This window comes from Triticum urartu, chromosome 4A (genome assembly GCF_056163025.1).
Source record: "Triticum urartu cultivar PI428250 chromosome 4A, HENAU_Tu73, whole genome shotgun sequence".
NCBI classification, from domain to species: Eukaryota; Viridiplantae; Streptophyta; class Magnoliopsida; order Poales; family Poaceae; genus Triticum; species Triticum urartu.
The window spans coordinates 592,925,650-592,946,235 of NC_141876.1; the positions used below are offsets into that span (position 1 = coordinate 592,925,650).

Sequence of the window (20,586 nt, forward strand, 5' to 3'; positions counted from 1 at the left end):
GAAGAATCGGCTCCTGAAACTGGTCCGCGATACATGTTATATATTCTCAGTGGCATAGGATGACTATTTGTGGAATCATAAATTTATTTCTCAGATGGTTTCAACACATTAAGGATGATGCCCTCGTATTTCCCAGGGCCACTGTGCTAGCTCATTTATTTAAAATGTACTTCTCCTTTTTTGCAAGAAATTCCTGATCTATTCATCTTCAATCATGGCAGTAAAAAAAACATAAAATATAATAAAATTTACATTCAGATCATTTTTCTCTGCTGGCGTGAGGTGGAGGAACCCTAAACTTTTTTGGGGAGAGGAGGCGACGGGGGCTGCGTGAGGTAACAGTGTAACACAAATTTCAAAATTATTTTTCTCCTGGAAGCGCATTTATATAGAGAATTAAATTGACATTGGAAATTTTCTATGCAAATAATGTGGCTTAACAATTATGGGCACCACCGACAAATCAAACGGTGTCGAAAACATGGACATGTTACATTTATAGAGTAACTGTTACTAACAAGTAACAAGTCATGTTAAACGACGTCATTTGCATTCTCTTTATCCTTTCTCAGACGTCCCACATGCACCCTGGTTCTGGTTGCCCCGTCCATGGCCACGTGAGAGAAATAATGAACGTGTCTCTTTTTTTTTGAGGGGTAGAGAAATAATGAACGTTGTTGTACGCACGATATGGTACTGAACGTCTGAAACCATGTTATAAAAGGTAGCGTAAAGCAAACATGGTGTTGGGTATCACATAAAACAGGGTAAGGAATGGAAGAGGAGAGGCAAGTAAGTCGAGTGAAGGCGGAAACTTTTAGTAGCTCAACACTGGTACGCTTGAGAGACATCAAGAACACGGGGATCACTAGCCCATCAGGTTGATGGTTCACAGTAACAATGCTGAACTAGGCTGAGTGACCACCCACTCCGGTATTCATACACATAAGCGTCTGGACGGTCTCCCCACGTGTAGTTGGCCTCTCGAACCATTCAGTCTGGCTCTCTACCGTCGTAGGACGCCCTGGCCCCAGGGCCGGCCCTGAGGGGGGGGGCAGGGGGTGCGGCCGCCCCGGGCCCCCGAGACGAGGGGCCCCCACCGAGGTACGTGCTGCGGTAAAGATAGGCCTGCTGGGCCTCGGTTGGATGGATGGAGTTTCCGTACGTAATTAGCGGAGGAATCGATCCTAAAAAAAAGGAAAAACTTAACGGAGACATCGCTGCACACGATTATTACTTTGACGGATTGACCGGACTCTAGGCACAACAGCACGATTGCACGAAGCAGCAAGAGTTGCCTTTTTGTCTTTTGGCGATTGGATCTGTCGTGGTTGCATCGCCCAAGCTGCTGATTGATTCGCGTACCGCCTGATCACGGCCGCCGCCTAGTTACTGCCAGGAAGAGTAGCGCTACAGCCTGCCGGCCTGAGAGGTGGACTTGCGCAACCGTTGGTTTCCATGTGACAATGTTGAGAAGCCAGATGCCGATTTGAGAGAAGGTATAGTGAGTTTGCCATGGTAATTGATATTTTTGGGGGATAAATTAATAGAGATTTTATTGGATTGATCTATATCTTTTGGTAATTTTAAATTGCTTATTTTTTACTTCAGCACTATCATGCGGTTGACGGTGATAAGAGAGTAAATAGCATAAAACTACTACTTTACAGGTTAGGGTTCCAAAAAACTACCGATTTTTAAATTTTCTCACATAACTACCAAATGGGATGTCGGCTATTTCAAAAAACCAAAATCGCTGATTGCTTATCAATTGATCACGATTATGACAGGTCAGGCCCACGCCTAAACGAAGCGTTATTTTGACCGTTAGTTTGACCATTGACTGACATACTGACATGTGGGGCCTATATGTCAGTGTCTCTTTGTCATAATTTAATAAAAAATTCAATAAAGCAATCAGGTCCCTGTAAAAATTGAAAAAAAGCAATCGGGTCCTGCAGACTTAAAAAAAGCAATCGAGTCCTCCCGTGCTCAAGCTCGCCCTCCCAGCCATGGCGCGCGGCTCCCGGCGCTCCTGGGCGCGGCTCGCGGCGGCCCGTGCCCGCCTTGCCCCGGTGCGGCTCGCGGCGTCCCGTGCCCGCCTTGCCCCGGCGCGGCTCGTGGCGGCCCCTCAGCACCTCCCGATGGCGCGCGTCAGCGCGGCGACCGTGCCGGAGCCCCATGGCGCGCGCGGCAGGGTCGCCGGCCTCTGGTATGCCTCCTCGTCTCCACCTTGCCACCAGGAGCTCCGGCGAGCTCCTACCATCAACAGCAGCGTAGGGGGGCTCGGAGTGGCATAGGGCGGTGGCCGGACGTGGCACAGAACGGCGGCATGGAGTGTGGTCGGCGGCCATGGCGGTTCTATGCTATTCCTGACGAGCAGGGAGAGTGGAGGAGAAGGGAGGCGGAGAGGAGAAGAGGAAGATAAGAAGAGACACTGACATGTGGGCCTCACATGTCAGTTAACGGTCAAACTAACGCTTCGTTTAGGTGTGGGCCTGACCTGTCATAATCGTGATCAATTGATAAGCACTCGGCGATTTGGGTTTTTTGAAACAGCCGACCACCCATTTGGTAGTTATCTGAGAAAAATAAAAAATCGGTAGTTTTTTGGAACCTTAGCCTGTAAAGTAGTAGTTTTATTCTATTTACTCGATAAGAGAGCACCTATGCATCCGTTGGTAGAATCAACTAAAGGATCCATTGATATTTTATAAGAGAACATGCATTAATCCACGACAAGTCGGTTGTATTCACTGCAGAGGAACAAACTAAGCAATCTAGAAGAAAATAATCCTAAAGAAGACAATGTGAACAACAACACGGGATGATAACAATGTGAGTGACCATGATCTCATATTTAATTCACCTGCTGCACGATACAATGTATATTTAGAGAAGGAACTTCTTTTTACTATGGATATTGATATTTACAAATCAAGAAATAGGGTAATCTTGATAAAACCTATATAACACGTGCATTGAATTGTATTTTCATATTTATACTAAAGGGCCCCACACTCTTATTTGGCCCCGGGCCCCCAAAACCTCAGGACCGGCCCTGTAAACAATCTCCACGATGATCACCAAGATAAAGCATCACAGACAATGTGATATTACCAATCCTTGTCAGACTTGCATACGCGGCCACAACAGTGACATACTTGTGGTTACAAGTGAGCATGCCATGCTTCTCATAATACGGGCAATCCTCCATTTTCCTATCCCTTGAATTAAAGGAGGCAAGAGTAGATGGTAGTAGTAATAGTTATTCTAGAAATGTAACATATCGCTTAGCTAGGGTGTAATGTGTGTCCACACCGTTTGGTTTGTCGGCGGTGCTATCATCCTTTTCAAGAAATAAAAAGAGCATGGTTGTTCACCAATTTTGTGCATTAATTTGCTTCGGTACGAGCAAGTGGTACCGATCAAGGGGTTGATCCTCGTTGATAGCAACCGCGGGAAATGAGTGGTTGACAATACAAATTTATTCCACAACCGATAGACATGATCATTATTATTCAACAGTAGTGGTTGCGCCCATGAACTCCTCCTCCGCGACGAGCCTAGAAACCGTGGAAAATGAGTGGTTCCTGCAGTGAATGACGTAACAATATATCACCCACAAATTAAAGATGATTGAATGCTCTTCAGCCATCATATTTTACTTGGTATAAAATTTGTCGCAGCTAGAGAACCATATTATATTTTTTTGCCAAAAAAAAGAGATTACCATATTATACATTCTCTGTGGCATAAGATGAATATATATGAAATCATAAATTTATTTCTCAGACATTTCAGCACATCAAGGATGATGAAGGGTATGAGGGCCACTATGCTAGTTCAATTTTTTTTTAAATATTTCCCATGAAAGCACATTTATATAGAGAATTAAATTGACAATGAAATTTTCTATGTAAATACTATGGCTATAAATTATTATGGGCGCCACCGACAATCAAACGGTATGGAGCATATTACGCCCAAATCGATCTGGGCGAATGGGAGCATGTCACATTTCAAAGTAAGTATTACTACCAACTACTCTTAAACGATGCCGTGTGTATTTATGTTTTCTCATACAGGCCACATGCTCCCTGGCTCCTCATCCATGGCCACGACAGAGAATTAATACGCTTCGTTGTACACGCGGCATGTTACCCAAACCAAGCTATAAAAGGCGGCATAGCGCAAAGATGGCGGTTGATACCAGCTACCACCTAATAGTCTGAATAGAGGAATGAATGGAAGAAAAAACAAAGAGGTTGAGTGAAAGGCAGAAAAAAATTAGCACCTCAACACGAGTAGGCTTGAGAGACATCAGAAACCCGAAGATCACACATGGTCAAGCTCGTATATGGGTTCACCGTTGCAATGCTAAAGTAGGCCGAGTAACCGTCCGCTCCAATTTTGATGCATATCAGCATCAGATAAGTCCCTGGACGATCATCCCACATGCAGGATGCAGCTGACCTCTGAGACCAGTGAACTTGCTAGTACATCCATAGGTAACGTGAGCTACACTTACCATGGCTTAAATTATGCGATCATGTCCCATGCCTCTGTTAGCTACGTACGAGAACAAGCATTAGGAGGAAACAATCCACCTACTTGTCTGGCTGCTTCTTCGGTACCTGCTTGCAACCCGTCGGAGGTAGCTATAGCTAGTTCGTTACATGCGTGTCTCCAGCCTCGGGTGTATACTAGGCGTGTTCCTTCGGAAAGCAATCGATTGGAGTGTCGCGTAAGTTATCATTGACCTTGTCGGAAAGTAGTCTACGAGGTCGGGGCCAGCAATTGGTAAGCTTTGGAGCTATGATGTGTTTTTTGAAAGGAACATAAAGGATCATGTCGAAGGAAGCATGCAAGGTGATCGTGGAAGCATCTGACGCGGCTAAAGTAATTGTCGTGCGCGGTTCGCCGTACCCGCGGCTAAATATATTGTTAAAAAGTTTAAATATTAATGAAATAATATAATTTTAAAATATATATTAAATATTGATTGTGTATTTTTCAAAAATGATATGTATAAGCAAAGGGGACTGCTACGCGTCGGCCGGCGGATCATTTTAAAAGATCCGCCGCCTCGCAGGTCGTTAGATGCGTCACAATCTACACTACAGCACGGACGACATTACGAAGCATTCTAAAACGCCTCTGTAGGACGCAAAAATGCCTCTGGATGTTTTTATTAGCGTTTCCCAAAAATGCTAGAATTGGTCGCGAAGGGAAAGGCCAATCGAGGTAACGCCTGCAAGATCTGGCATTTCCTTAAATTGCCACTAAAACTTCTCCGTGCATCTATACAGGTCCCCCCGTCCTGCGCACCTGTAACTTAACCCCTTCCCTTGCCCCCCATCCGTGTATATAATTAACTGTACACGTCTACACGCACCCTACCTAACCCTTGAATACAATGTAATAGCAAGAGAGCATTCACCTGTTAATCTGCTTTCTGAAACGGTACGCCCTCCTTCCATCTATATAGGGCCTAATGTGTTTTTTAAGACCGCCTTTGACTATCGACAAGATTAATAATACATGACATGCACAAAGTAAAAATTATATCATTGAAAACTCCTTTCACACACGAATTTAACGATGTGCTTTGTGTAAGTTGCATGTCATATTATTGCTTTAATATTTGGTCAAAGTTAGCCTCGAAAAACTCATTAGGCCCTATATAGATGGAAGGAGGGAGTACCCATCTTTCCTCCTTTTAAGTACGTTCAACTGTTATTCGCTATCCGGTATGGGACTAAAAATTTAAGTTAAAATGTCGCGCGAGCAATGAATAAAAGCAGCCAGTATTCGTACACAGCACCGCTTGAGACCAAGGTGACATTGGTTACCACTAGAATAAGAAAGCTATTCTTCTTAGGTACAAAGCATACAGAGTTAACTACACGGAGATAAAAGAAAAACCGATCTATTCTCCTTTTTTTTGTGAACGAACCGATCTCTTCTCCAACGCCAGCGTTCGGCTGCCCCGGCGCTGAGATTAAACGACGACGCCCAGGAGATAGAGTCTCTGTGTATGCGCGCAGCAGCAGCTCGGTCACCTGCCGCCAACGCACCAAGCTGCAATACCGGCCAGCTGCAACTGAATACGCCTCCAAATCTGCACTAATCCGAGGCGTTTCCCAAAAATGCCTCCAAAGCTCCACTAATCCGAGGCGTTTCCCAAAAATGCCTCCAAAGCTGCGTCAATCCGAGGCGTTTTCCAAAAATGCCACCAGAGGCGTTTTCCTAAAATGCCATCTTAAAGCACGATTTTGAGGCGTTTATAGGATGCCCTTACAAAAACGCCTCCAATTGACTACTGTGATGTAGTGCTAGCGGTTGAACGTATTCCTCCACTTCGCAACAGATGTCTTGTTGTAGAAACATTTACAACTGAAATTGTGTTGTGTATTTTTTTTCTCAACAAAAATTGTGTCGCGGGACTTTTTCTGCAACATAGGTTGTGTTGCGGATTTTTTTCCCAACAAATTCTTGTCGTAGATATTTCTTGCAACAGAGGTTTTGTTGCGGATTTTTTTTTTTTGCAACAGAGCTGATGTTGCAAAAGCTTGTCTAAGTTGGCGTCGCCGTTCGCCGACGTGGTTCGCAACACCGTTGTTGTTGCAAGATAAGGTAAACGTGTGTGAGTGTGTTTAAGGAGTGTGGATCAAGGACGATCCAACGGTTGTGCGGGTGGCGGAACTCTCGGCGCATCAGCCGGCAGAGCATTAGCGTTTGGGAAAAGCTTACCTTCTATCGGCCGATTGCGCGCACCTGTCTGCTGGCTCCGTAGCCGTCCGATCTATGTTTTATTAGATGGTAGAGAGCACTCTCGTGTCCGCGGGAGGCGTGTCTGTTTCCTGCAACTCACCTCTTGTTTCAGAACAGCCATTCCTGCAACTGGATAATAGAAGGGGGGTTTCATCCCACAGCAGCGTGGGCTCGTGTGGCTGGGAGTGTGAGCGGCTAGATTTGGGAGGGCGGCGGCGCAAGGCGTTGGGCGATCGGGGCTTATCCAACGCGGTGGTGTCGACGATTGGCTCGGGATCGGCGGTGGCCGCGATGACTCAAGAAGGAACGGTTCGGAGATCCCTTCTCCCATTTTCTAGCCGACGTGGCGATGGTGGTGCCCCCTGCTACTTCTCTTGTTTCTACAGCAGAGCGTTTCTGCAACAGAGCATCTGTTGCGGGAAGTAACGAGTGGGCATGCGGTCTTATTTATGCAACAGAGCGTTTGTTGCGGGAAGTAATGAGTGGGCATGCGGTTCTTGTTTCTGCAACAAAGCGTTTGTTGCGGAAAGTAACAAGTGGGCATGTGGTTTTGTTTCCGCAACAGAGCGTTTGTGGCGGGAAGTATGATAATGAGTGGGCACAGTCTTGTTTCTGCAATAGAGCGCTTGTTGTGGGAAGTAATGAATGGGCATGCCAGGCGCAGACACTACGTAATACGGCTATTAGCCCGGACATCCACCGACCATCGAGGCAGCGGATAATATGTAAACATCGGTCGGCGAACGCGTAGCAGCGCCCTTAGCGTTTTCCATAAGCAAATGGATTTTTATATGAAAAAATAGAGAAAACTGAAAGGAGAAAAAATTGCTAAACATAACCTAAACGAAAAAAGTGAAGAAAGAAACAAAACAATAAGCAAAACCGGTAATGGGCTGTCTCATCTACGCACGCCCATGTGTGTGTCAGGGCCACCGTTCGATGCAGTGAGTGTCGAATATGATTTGGCATGGCAAGATGGACTACACAAAAGGCAAATTGGGCCCTTTGGAAATGTCTGGCTCATTTAGCATCCAACAAAAATAAAAAAATGTACTGAATTTCTATTTTCAGCACTAGTTCCCTTGTTGGGCCATGAAAAGCCTATGACCAATATATTTGGGCCCATGATGCACCTTGATTCGAGTAGGTTGTACCTACCCTAAAAAAACATATCAAAATATAAGATGTACCTCTAAAAAAATCTTAAAATTTAAGACATTTTTTTGATATATTTTGTTACAGAGGGAGGACATTACTACTAGTATTTATTCATCATGTAGCCAAAACAACTTCTGTTTGCTTTGTGACAACGACGAACTAAGTAACACCTCATGAGCATACCAAGTCGTTGGTATAACAACTACTTCCTCCAATCCAAGATAAGTGTCGTGGTTTTAGTTGAAATTTGAATTCATGATGTGTGAGGGTTGGGAGATTCTGACCGGAGGGAGTATTAGATTGTACACAACCTGTTGGGAATTGTCGTCGTGACAGGTATGTTTCTGAATCAGTATGATGAGTTGGACCAAGCTGAGAGCAACGCGCAATCGTCACTGATGAGGTGTGAAGTTTGGGAGATTCCTGAAAGAGAAAGGTCCACCGCACTCCCCAAAGTGTAGATAGACATATATAAAAATAGAGTCAGGTGGGTTGAATCGGTCTACCGGTGTAGACGGAATCATGCACGTAGCATGATCGATCAAGCTCACGCGCAAGTGATCCACCGAACTGCGTATGCACTTTTTTACAGTATATGTATAAGGCAACAACATAGTAACTAATCATGTGACTTGAGCTAAGTGGTAATTACTTGGTAGTATTACGCACCAGGTGGACCAGGATAGCAGTAGTATAGTACTGTAGTACTTTCCCTTCGTAAACTAATATAAAAGCATTTAGATCGCAGTGATTTAAAAGCTCTTATATTAGTATGCTCTTATACTTCCTTCGCTTGAGACAAGCTTTTTCGGAAGGCGGAGGGAGTATTAGTTTACGGAGAAAGTACTAGTGATTAATCGCACACGTGCTACATATATAGCGAGCCGGTGGTTAAACAGTCACGTGATGAATTAATCACTGGGATAATGGCGCTCCGTGGCTCGAAAGGGCAAAATAGGCAGGTGGGAGCCTTTTTCCTTGTTGGCCTTCAAACCGAGCCAGAGAGTAGTTCACGCACCAACAGAAGGAAACAGGGGCAGGAAGGACAAAGCGCGCTTGTGTTTCGCCTTGAGAGAGAAAAACAAGAGAGGGCCATGCACACACTGTCTCATGTCCGATTTCGTTTTCCATCACTTCCTGATTATTCCTTTCCGGCCAAGCTGTATACCCTGTACAAAGACACGCCCACTTTGTTTTGTCTTTTATTTTTATTTTTTGGGTATTGTCTTTTCTCTCTATTTAATTTCAAAAATTGAGCATGCATGCAACTCCAACGCGGATCACCCAATCGATGGTCCGGTCCGGATACTCTTTAGCCATCTAACAATGCTTCTTCGATCGTATGGCACGCCAAAAATATGAATATTTCAAAAACAATATCGATAAGGTTCTGTTATTTGAGTGCATTCTGAACAATCTCAATAGAAATAATAGGAAGTTTTTGTCGTGTTATAACATCTACTACCGGACCCCTTCCAATGCCCCTTATACGTCCAGACAAACGTCCTACTCACTGCTCAGTCAAGAAATTGCCACCCAATCGGATACCCTATACCTAGACCAAACGTCTGGTCTGTTCGCCATCCTCAAACCCAGCCCATATCCGAACGCATCCGCCATGTCGGACTCGACAGGCCGTACCCATCCCAAATTTGCTTCAAATTGACCAAGTCCACCAAATCGACGTTCTCCTCCCGCGTCCAAGCTATCGGCCCCCTCCACCCTTGCTTCCCGTCCACACCGTCGTCGTCGTCCATCGTCCGATGTCGATGCCGAGGACCCCATCCCAACCCGCCGCCATTGACGTTGCCCCAGCGAAGTCCTTGTCGCTCCCGACCAACGTCTCTTGCAAGGCGGAGAACATCTCTCGAAGGAATCATTGCGCCAAGTAGTGGCTCTGGGAAGTGTCGGGAAGGCAGCTATGGAGAGGGAAGCTACGGATATGCCCGGTGAGGACATGGACTTAGGCGCAACCAGTATGGCGACTGCCACAAATCCGTCCACCATGGCAGCGAGAAGAAAGAAGCCGCCCGTAGACCCCGAGTCCGTTCCAGCATCCCAGTGGTCGGGCATCCCAGATGCCTTCACAGAAGACGCAACGTCATTGTTGGATGAAATTGAATGGAAGGCCAAAGTGGAAACCATCATTGAAGAGTGCAAAGGTGGTACGAAGAAGATGAAGAAGTACGATGGCTCTAGCTCCCCAGAATTTATTGGTTGGATGGCGAAGAGGAGAAAATTATAGGGGGCGAACATACATACTACCCTGCCAAAGAGGAACCGTTAAGTGATGGAAAACAAGTGAGAGAAGAAGAGTGTCTCACGTGATGGCGCGACAAGCAAAATGTCAGCCACATGGATGGACATTTTTTCTACCAATGAAGTGAACAAGGAGGAGAGGTACAAGCACTTATCGAATGTGCAAAGGGAGAAGATAGAGTTTCGACCAAGAGAGGGTGAAAGAAGTTGAGCATTGAGAGGGAGAACATAGATATAGAGAAGCAAGAAAATTTAACAAAATTGGAGCTTCAAAAGGGGATGGCAATGCACAAGACTTGAGCGAGAGAGAGAGAGAGAGAGAGAGGGGGGGGGGGAGAGGGGTTGAGGCATGCAAGGGACACGTAAAATTCTAGAATCAAGTTGCAAGACACTAGCCTTTTGGATGATGAAGGCAAGAAGTGACTCGAGATGAAATGGAAGGAGATCAACAAGCGCAAGAAAACACACGATATATTCATTCGTGTATTGGCTATCGACGTATACATTGTTGATATTTTTTTAGCATGTGTTGAATTGTGATTTACTTTGCTTTTATCAAACTGTTGATTCTATGATGAATTAGTGATACATAATGGACGTGCATGACTTTGCATGAAAATGGGGTTCCTGATACGAAGAATATGGTTGTCTGGGAGGACTTATGAAGGACCGCGATGCATCCAAACGTGACCGTGGACGTTGGATGGCGGATTTGTTTAGTGCTCTTAGAGCAATGTACTCTCTTTGTCTCAAAATGTACTCACCGTTTGCAACTGCTCCATTTGAGGCAGAGTGAATATATTTTAAGGTCTTGTTTGGTTCATAAGTCCTAGGACTTTTTTTAGCCCCAATTTATAAGTCCCAAGTCCCTAAAAAGTCCCTACATGTTTGGTTCCCGAGACTTATAAGTCTCTATAAGGCCATATTATAACTATAAGTCTCTATAAGTCCCTCCTTAAGAGTCTTATTCCATAAGTCCCAAATGTCCACTTTAAGTCCCTATAAGTCCTTCCTGTTTGGTTTAGATGGGACTTATAGGGACTTATTTAAGTCCCTAGACCAATAATTCCCTGAAAACAAACATCCTTTAAGATAGTATAATATATGGTAGAAAGTTGCAAAGTTCCCGGCCAATTTTGTTCCTAAAGTTACCAGATTCATCGGAGTTTAGTTCACATATGTTATGACAATTATGGACACTTTTGTTTCTAAAAGAAGAAATCCTGGACACCTACCGAGCTGATCATCCGACTCCCGGGGCAGTCCATCACTCCGCAAGTCAAGCTTCGACGCTTTGCGCTCCCGAACTTTCTGTGGTTGTAAAGGGGCAAGATGGCGTCGCTTTCGTGGCGCAAGGCAGTGGCCCAAGGGCCAGGAGCGCCGGTCAGCCCGTGCGCATTGACACATCACACATGCATATGCCCGGCCCTGCTCCGTCGTCTTCCCCACCCTTCGCTGTCGCCTCCCGCCTTCCTTCCACCTGCGCCGCGGCGCCGCCATGGAGCCCACCCACGCACGAGCCCACGCAAGCTCCATCCATCTCCACGCACATATATAACCAGCTCCACTTAGCTAAGCTCAGGCCAGACACACGAACTACTACTCCACATCAGTTCACCGCCGGCAAAAGCAGCGAAACAGAGTCCACGTCCCCATGATGTGCAGCTCCGATCATTTCGCCAGTAATAATCACTTGTACCTTCAGCACAATCACCAGAGGTCACCGGGGACTGGGGTCGTGGAGGCCTGCGATCTCGAGAGGATCCGGCACGAGCAGAGCCGGCATGGCCAGGAGGCGGAGGAGCACCGGTCGGACCCGAGCGCGGCGCTGACGACGTACCTGACCTTCCTGGAGCACAAGGTCGGGCAGCTCCGCGGGATCCTCTGCTCCGCGCCGCGCCACCCGCAGCAGCAGCGCGCCATCGTCTCCGCCGAGCTCCGCTGCATCATCGTGCAGCTCTCCTCCATCGCCAACGACCTCGCATCCGACTCCGGCGCCGGGGCGGCGGACGTGGCCCCGTACGAGCCCAGCGAGGAGAGGTCGCCGTCGCTCTCGGACGCCACGCACGACGACTCCGACGACCACGCCGGGGCTGACGACGGCGGGGAGGAGGAGGGGGAGGGGCCGTACGAGGTGGTGCAGATCGAGAAGGAGGCGATCCTGGCGCCGCACGCGCACTGCTGCAAGGTGTGCGGCAAGGGGTTCAAGCGCGACGCCAACCTGCGCATGCACATGCGAGGCCACGGCGACCAGTACAAGGCGCCCGGCGCGCTCGCCAGGCCCGGCTCGCCGGCGCCGGGGGCGGGGACGGGGAGGCGCTTCTTCTACTCGTGCCCCTACGCCGGGTGCAAGCGCAACAGGGAGCACCGGGACTTCCAGCCGCTCAAGACCCCCGTCTGCGTCAAGAACCACTACCGCCGGAGCCACTGCGACAAGAGCCACGTCTGCCGCCGCTGCGGCGTCAAGCGCTTCTCCGTGCTCGCCGACCTCCGCACCCACGAGAAGCACTGCGGCCGCGACCGCTGGGTCTGCTCCTGCGGCGTCTCCTTCTCCAGGAAGGACAAGCTCTTCGCCCACGTCGCCATCTTCGACGGCGGCCACACGCCCGCTCTGCCGCCCAGCGACGACGAAGCCACCGGCCACTGCACCGCCGCCACTGCCACTGCCACTGCCATTAACAGTGTCCTCGTGCCCGGCTCCGGTGGGTTGCTCCCGACCGGTGGCGAGGAAGCAGTGAACCTGATGGAACAGAGCTTCTCCGGTCAAATGCTCGACGGTCTCAACTGCTCCGGCGCCAAAGTGGGCATTGACGACGTCAGAGCAAAGCTCTCCTCCCCAGTCGGCATTGACTTCTGTGACTTCGATGGCTTCGACCTCTTGGGAGCAGTTGCAATGGACTTCAATTTCTGATACTCTCTCATCCTGATGAAAAACTAGATCTTTTTTCTTTTCTTTGGATAAGGAGGTTAATGTTAAACCAAATTGGTTGGCATTAGCATGCACAGCAATTAGGAAACTGTTGAACGGATTAAGACAAATATTTCTACTCCTGCAATTCAGCAACCACCATGACGATGACATTGATTATTTATATTTATCTGAAGGGAATTGAGATGCTGAAGTGACAGATAATGATCCAACTGAACTTAAGGAAAGCATTAGGAGATTTTGGGACTTGCTGCAGTTGCAGGCATTATTCAGTACTAGTTCAGAGGTCAGACTTCCATGTTCATCATATCTGATAATCATAATCATCAATAAGCGTGTACAGTGACTAGAGTTGTGCAATTTCAAGTTTACCTGGCAGGTAGATATATAACCTCCTCTGTAAACTAACTGAATTGATCTCATCTACCAAGAAAAGAAACAAAAACCGGAGAACTTTCGTGCCATTCACAGGCACTGGATATATTTATTGCAAACCCCTTTATACAGTGTATGGGTTAGATGTTCATGAAGATGTATAAAAGAAATTAGTAGGTCAGATCCGTCCATACAAATCTGCTTGGTTTAGATTGCGACAGGGTTTTCACATCCGTCGCTAAAACAGAGAGTTGGTAATGTATCATCTGAGCTTCTGAAGTTCTGCACAGTATTAACTAGAAAATTTTAGTGTTAAACAAAATTGGTTGGCACTTGGCATTAGCATGAACAGAACGGTGAACTGATTAAAGCAAAATATGTTTACTATTTTATTTACCCTTCGGACAGTCATGTGCGACACTTTTTTAGTTGAACTTTGTTATGGTCGGATGATAAACTTTGATATGATAAATAAAAGGCTGTGTGCATCACTCGATGCAGAGGCCGAGGGATGTCCCCTCTTTTCGAAAAAAAATAGCCGTAATGGTGATGGTATTGATGGATTTTTTGAAGGGAAATGAGGTGCTGGAGTTACAGATAATGATCCAAACTGAACTTAAGGACAGCATTAGACTGGAACTGGAATGTTTGCAATACACCAGCACATGCCAAGTTACTACCTGTACAAGGGAGAACTTAGGGACTTGCTTCAAATTGCAGGCATTAAAACAGTGAATCACGCCTTGTTATTCAGAAGCTGAGAATCATATGCTATCGGATGATTAGAACCAAATAGGCATACGGCAATACAATGACCAGATTCTGCACTGTCAGGGTTTTTTTTTTTGAGTGGTACTTTCTGGTTTATCATGACACTGAATTCTGAAGACACATCAAGTACAGTGGAAGAGTCACTGAGAAGGAGAACTCAAGTAGCAGCAATCCAAAACAGGGAGAGTCTATACCTTGCTTAGGGCGAGCTAGAAGCTCGGGTCGCTTACTATGAACCTATATCGAGCCAGCCCAGCAACGAAACTACTATACAGAGCAAGGTTCACCGGCTTTTCTGTTTTCTTATTTAGTCCTACAGTCTGGTTTTCCGTACGCCTTTTTCTCACCGTCTCTGGCATTTCCTTTTCCCTTTTCTAATTCTTTTTGTTGCTTTCCTGCTTTTCTTGTTTCTTATTCATTTTAGCATTACTTTTCCCCTCTTAATTTTTTCTTTCTTTTGAAAAACAATGCATACATTTTTTTAATATGCTTTCAGTTTTTAAATATACAGGAATAAGTTTTTTTTTATAAAATACTATAAACATGTCTTAATACATGATGAAGCTTTTCGAAATACATGATGAAGCTTTTCGAAAAATACAACAAATAACATTTTTTAACATGTGAAGAATAGCTTCTAAATATGTGATGAACATCTTTTCTTTTTAGTACACGATGACCCTTTTATTGATAAGAAAATACAGCATGAACAAGTTTTAATACACAAGAAACATTCTTTTCATGCACAAGGAACATGTATTAAAACATGTTCATCATCTATTAAATAATAGTTTCGTCTATTTTTTAAATATAAGACATATATTAGGAAAATGTTCAACATGCAATAAAAAAATATTTAACTTGTATCAATGTGTATTAAAAAAATTACGAGTATTCATAAAAATATTCACGCCTATTAAAAAATGTTCAACGTGTATTTGAAAAAAAAACTGAATAGAAAAACCAAATCGGGAGCATATTTTTTTCCTTTCCAAAAGAGGTATAGCCGTGTCTCTCGCGAAAGCACATGCCGAAGAAAAAAAAACAAAGAATGCATATTTTACATTTCCGAGAGGCACGGCTGTGCCTCTCGCGAAAGCACAACCGTTCCTCTCGTGGAAGCAAACCCGTGCTTCTCATGAAGAAAAAAACAGAAAACATTTTTTTTCCTTTCCAAAAGAGGCACCGCCTTGCGTCTCGTGAAGCAAAACCGTGCCTCTCGCGAAAACAAAATCCTGACTCTCGCGGAAGAAAAAAAATATAAAAACACATTTTTCACGTAAAGGAAAAAATTGGTCCAAAAGCTAAGGAAGACCAACGGAAAACAAAAAAGTTGAAAAAAACAAAAAAATCCGTTTAAAAAGCCAAAAATGCATGAAAAAAAAACAAATCCAGAGCGAGCGTCCAGAGTGCGACACATGGCGACGGCTGTGGCGCACTCGTAGCCCACCCCAAGTGATCATTGGGAGGCTCCCGAAGAGCGCTCGTCAACTAGTTGCTCTTCGATATCCAGGAGCAAGGCATCAAGCGTTCAACATGGCAATGGTTCCCGCAACCCGCGAACCCAGTGGTAAAAACCCTATTAGGGTAAGGGTGTGTGAAAAATAAATACCCATAGATTTAAAAATGGGAAAAAAATCCCATCAGGTAAGCCGATTACGGGTACGGGAAGGCAATACCCATATCCGCATACCCGCATATTAATTCCTTCTAATAGGTAGGTCCGATGTGTCATTCACTAAAGAAAAACAACCCTAGCCACTTTACCCTAGCCTAATGCAGCTGCTAGCCTTGACCCAAAATCCCCTCCCTTATCTTGTTTTGTGAACTTGTGGTTTAGTCTTTGATTTTGTTGATCTTATTATGTAGTCTTGTTCATTTGATCATTTTGAATTCAAAGTAGGGGCCGCAGAAGTAACTTCAACAAAATAAAATTAGAGAAAATTATGTCCCTCTTGTTTGTCTTGTAATTGGAGAAAAGAAGAATCTTTTTCTAAAAAGTTCACTTACAGGCTACTCATCCATGAATGTAATTCGACATTGTTTAGTGCCATCTAGTTTATACTTATTGCTAACCACTTTTGAAAATTAATACCATTTTTGTTATTCCACCGCACAACAAATTTTGATATGTATATATATGTGCTAAAATGCTAAAATATCGTTAACATATGTTGAAATGTTGAAGTATACATGCTGAAATGTTGTGTATATATGCGGAAATGCTGAAATATACATGGTGAAGTGTGAATGTGGTAATGTCACTGGTAGAAAAAGGCCCTATAGTCCCGGTTCGTAAGGGCCTTTAGTCCCGGTTCCTGAACCGGGACTAAAGTGTCGGTACTAATGCCCTGTACCTTTAGTCCCGGTTCAATCCAGAACCGGGACTGATGGGCCTCCACGTGGGCAGTGCGCAGAGCCCAGGCAGGAGACCCTTTGGTCCCGGTTGGTGGCACCAACCGGGACCAATAGGCATCCACGCGTCAGCATTTCTGTGGCTGGGGTTTTTGTTTTTTTTGAAGGGGGGGGTTGGGGGTTTTGGGGGGTTAATTTAGGTGTTTCATATATTGTGTTAGCTAGCTATAATTAATAGAGAGAAGTGTCCTCTCTTACGTCCGTACTTGGTCGACGCTACGTACTATACATACGTATAGAGAGGACTAGACACACTAGTTAGCTAGTAAGCAAACGAAGGAAACAGAAGATCGTCATGAACATATATGCATACAGAGAGAAGTGATATCGACCACCTCTCCTTCTCCGAGAGATTGGTCGAACAACAAGTTCTCGTATATCTATCCGACACTACCGGCTACATATATACAATAATTATCTCTTACAAATATAATCATACGGACTCATGGTCCACATAGTATTCTTCGTCTTCAGCGATCACTTGGTCAAGAAAGAATGCCGCCAATTCCTCTTGAATTGCTCGCATGCGAGCTGGTGCTAGGAGTTCATCCCGCTTCCGAAACATCTAATTTGAAGAAGGGGGTCAATACATATATATATATATGAATGAAACTCAATACAAATGATGGTAATAAAATAAAATTGTGAATGTTGTTATTTACGTACTTCATATTGTTCGTCAGAGTACCCGCCCCGCTCACAGGTCGTGTGGCGGATGGACTCGCAGACGTAGTATCCACAGAAATCATTCCCTTTTTCCTGCCACAACCACTTTACAAGAAATAGAGGTCAATCAAACTGATAAGCAAGAATGCTAATGGTATTGATGAAACTAGCGCTTGAATCACTAGGAGATGCGCGGAACATGCTACTATAGTACTTACTTTCGGGTGTCTAAATTCCAGCTCCTTCGGCAGTCCCGGAACTGTTCTGGTGAATTTTCTCCAAACCCTGCCGGACAAAGAAAACAATTACTTGATATCAGGAAATGAACAAAGTTGCTGATATGGTGGATAATGATCGATTTAACTTACTTCTTGAGGATTTCAGTCATGTCCGCATACTCCTGGGGATCTTTTCGTTTAGAGTCCAAGACGGTTACTACTCCCTACTCAAGCCTAATCTCTAGGAGAATATAGTGGAAACTGCACACGCATGCATAACTCATCAATTACATTACTATAACCTGGACTAATATATAAGGGAAACCGAATATGCACAAGACAGTAACACTCACTTGAAGTTGTAAGGAAAGAGTATTATATCTTTGTTTTCATTTTTTGAATGATCGTAGCAAGTTGGCCTCGGTATCTCCAGGACGATGTTGAACCTCAGTTGCATCTATGAGATATGTGTTAATGAACCCAATATCACCGATTTGTCTTTTCTTCAATTCGGCGATCTTCATTCTGCATAATATAGTGAGGATAATTATAAATACATGCAATGAAAGAGATGAGCTATATAGAGAGACTTAATGACAGAAGTAGTAGTACTTACAGACAGTAGCAGGTGATCGTTGTTTTATCGAGGGCCAATTGATTGAAAAACTGATAGAACTCCTCAAATGGAATAGGCAACAGTTCAATTCCAACGAGGTCATGCTCCGGTTTAACTCTCGCATACAAAGTACTCCTCCCACCAGACTCTCTGCAGATTTTCAAGTACCAATCATGTAATCTTCGCATCATCGTTGTTAAAGATTTTTCATCTTTGACGAGAGGCTTCCCGTACTCGTATCTGTGTATCTGCACCTCCATGGTATCATAATGTACATCGTCGGGCAGGTAATCGTCAACATTGCCATAACCGGGCACCATCCTCGGATCGACGATGTCGCTAGGCACCTTGAGGGGGGGGGCACGATTGCTTCGCTTGTTCGCCGAGCTGGGCAATTTGTTTCCCAGCTGCTCGTCGTTCTTTCAGCCTTTGATCACTGACTGTACTTCCCGACTGCTCTGCTTCAGCCCATGTCTTTGCAATAATGCGCTCATAGTTGCCTTTCGGCGGAGACTTGGGTGGTTTTGCCAGGGCAGCCAGAGTGCGCTTCACTTTCACCGGATCTACCTTCTCCTCCAGAGGTGGATTTCTCTTTGCTCTCAACCCTTGAAACCAGTCATCCACTTCAGTTCGCGCGATCTCGACGTTCTCCTCCGGGGTCCTCTCATATGGTAGCTTCTCTAGAGTCTTCAGAGAAGGACCGAATCTGTATGTCCTCCCGCCTCTGGTTGTACTGCTAGACGCCGACCGAGCAGAAGGAGCGGTTGTCTTCTTTACTTGCTTACGAGGCGGAGGAGAAGGACTACGACGCGCCGGAGCAGCTGGAGCGGCGGCAGGTCTCTTCCGCCCTTGCTGACGAGGCGGAGAAGGAGGAGGCTGGCTGCTCGGGCGTGTCGGCGCAGGCGGAGAAGGAGGCGGAGTGCCGCCACGCGCCGGAGAAGGAGCCGGCCGAGGGCCCTGATCGTCACTCGCCGGAGGAGGAGGCGGTGGAGGAGGCGGAGTGCCCTGACTCGCCGGAGGAGAAGGAGGAGGCGGAGGCGTCCAGTTCGGAAGATTGATCATCTCCTTCCGCCATAGGCATGGAGTCTTCAGAGCAGACCCCAGCCAAGTCTCCCCTTCACCGATAGGGTGGTCAAGCTGGAGGTCCTCAAATCCCTCCGTTATTTCATCCACCATCACCCTAGCATATACTTCTGGAATCGGCCGGCAGTGAAAAGTTGCACCGGGTTCAGTAGGATAAACAGAGCCAACAGCCGCCTTGACCTTTAAATTCATCCATTGCGTCATAAGGTGGCAATTTTGAGACTCCGTGATAGCATCCACGGGATAGCTGGCAGGAGCCATCAAGGCATGCTCCGGCTGAAGCAGCTCGGTGGAAGCCACGCTGCTTCTGCGCTGAGATGGCGGGGTAGCTTCGGGGGAGGCTTCGGCAGTACGTTTGCTGCAATTTGCTTCTCGTTCCTCTATCGCGTCTACCCTTGCTTGCAGCGCCTGCATTTGGGTCTGCTGCACTTTTTTCCTCCTCTCATGGGATTTGTAACCGCCTGCGTCCGGAAACCCAACCTTCCACGGAATGGAGCCTGGCGTGCCTCGTGTCCGTCCAGGGTGCTCAGGATTTCCGAGGGCCATTGTGAGCTCGTCGTTGTCTCTGTCTGGAAAGAACTTCCCTTGCTGCGCTGCTTCGATATACTGCTTAAGCTTCCTGACTGGTATGTCCATTTGATCGTTCGTCCAAATGCACTTCCCTATTATAGGGTCCAAGGTTCCACCAGCCCCGAAGAACCAAGTCCGGCAATGGTTTGGCCAGCTAATTGTCTCTGGTTCGATCCCTTTATCAACCAGATCATTCTCAGTCTTGGCCCACTTAGGCCGGGCTACGAGGTAGCCACCTGACCCCGTGCGATGGTGAAGCATCTTCTTCGCAGCATTTTGCTTGTTTGTCGCCGACATCTTCTTACTCTTTTCCGATGTCTTGTGGGCCACAAATGCGGGCCAATGATCTCTGATCTTCTCATATCTGCCCTTGAATTCTGGTGTCTCATTATTTTCGACAAACTTATTCATCTCTTTCTTCCACCTCCTGAATAGTTCTGCCATCCTCTTAAGAGCAAAAGACTTGATTAATTTCTCTTTAACTGGGTTCTCTGGATTATCCTCTGGCGGTAGGGTGAAATTTGACTTCAGCTCAGTCCAAAGATCATTTTTCTGCATATCATTGACATAAGACACCTCAGGGTCTTCTGTAGCCGGCTTAAACCATTGTTGGATGCTTATCGGGATCTTGTCCCTAACCAAAACCCCGCAGTGAGCAACAAATGCGCTCTTTGTCCGGAGGGGTTCAATCGGTTGGCCGTCGGGCGCGATTGCTATGATCTCAAACTTTTCATCCGAGCTCAACTTTT

General features: G+C 46.0%; 1 protein-coding gene across 1 annotated transcript; it reads left to right on the forward strand.

The window, feature by feature from the left end:
• Positions 1-11,545: 11,545 nt before the first annotated feature.
• On the forward strand, positions 11,546-13,292 carry LOC147976962 (zinc finger protein STOP1 homolog). The gene has a single exon (XM_087519112.1). It carries the CDS (start codon positions 11,849-11,851, stop codon positions 13,103-13,105), a length of 1,257 nt encoding a protein of 418 aa, XP_087375238.1. The 5' UTR covers positions 11,546-11,848; the 3' UTR covers positions 13,106-13,292.
• Positions 13,293-20,586: the final 7,294 nt, after the last annotated feature.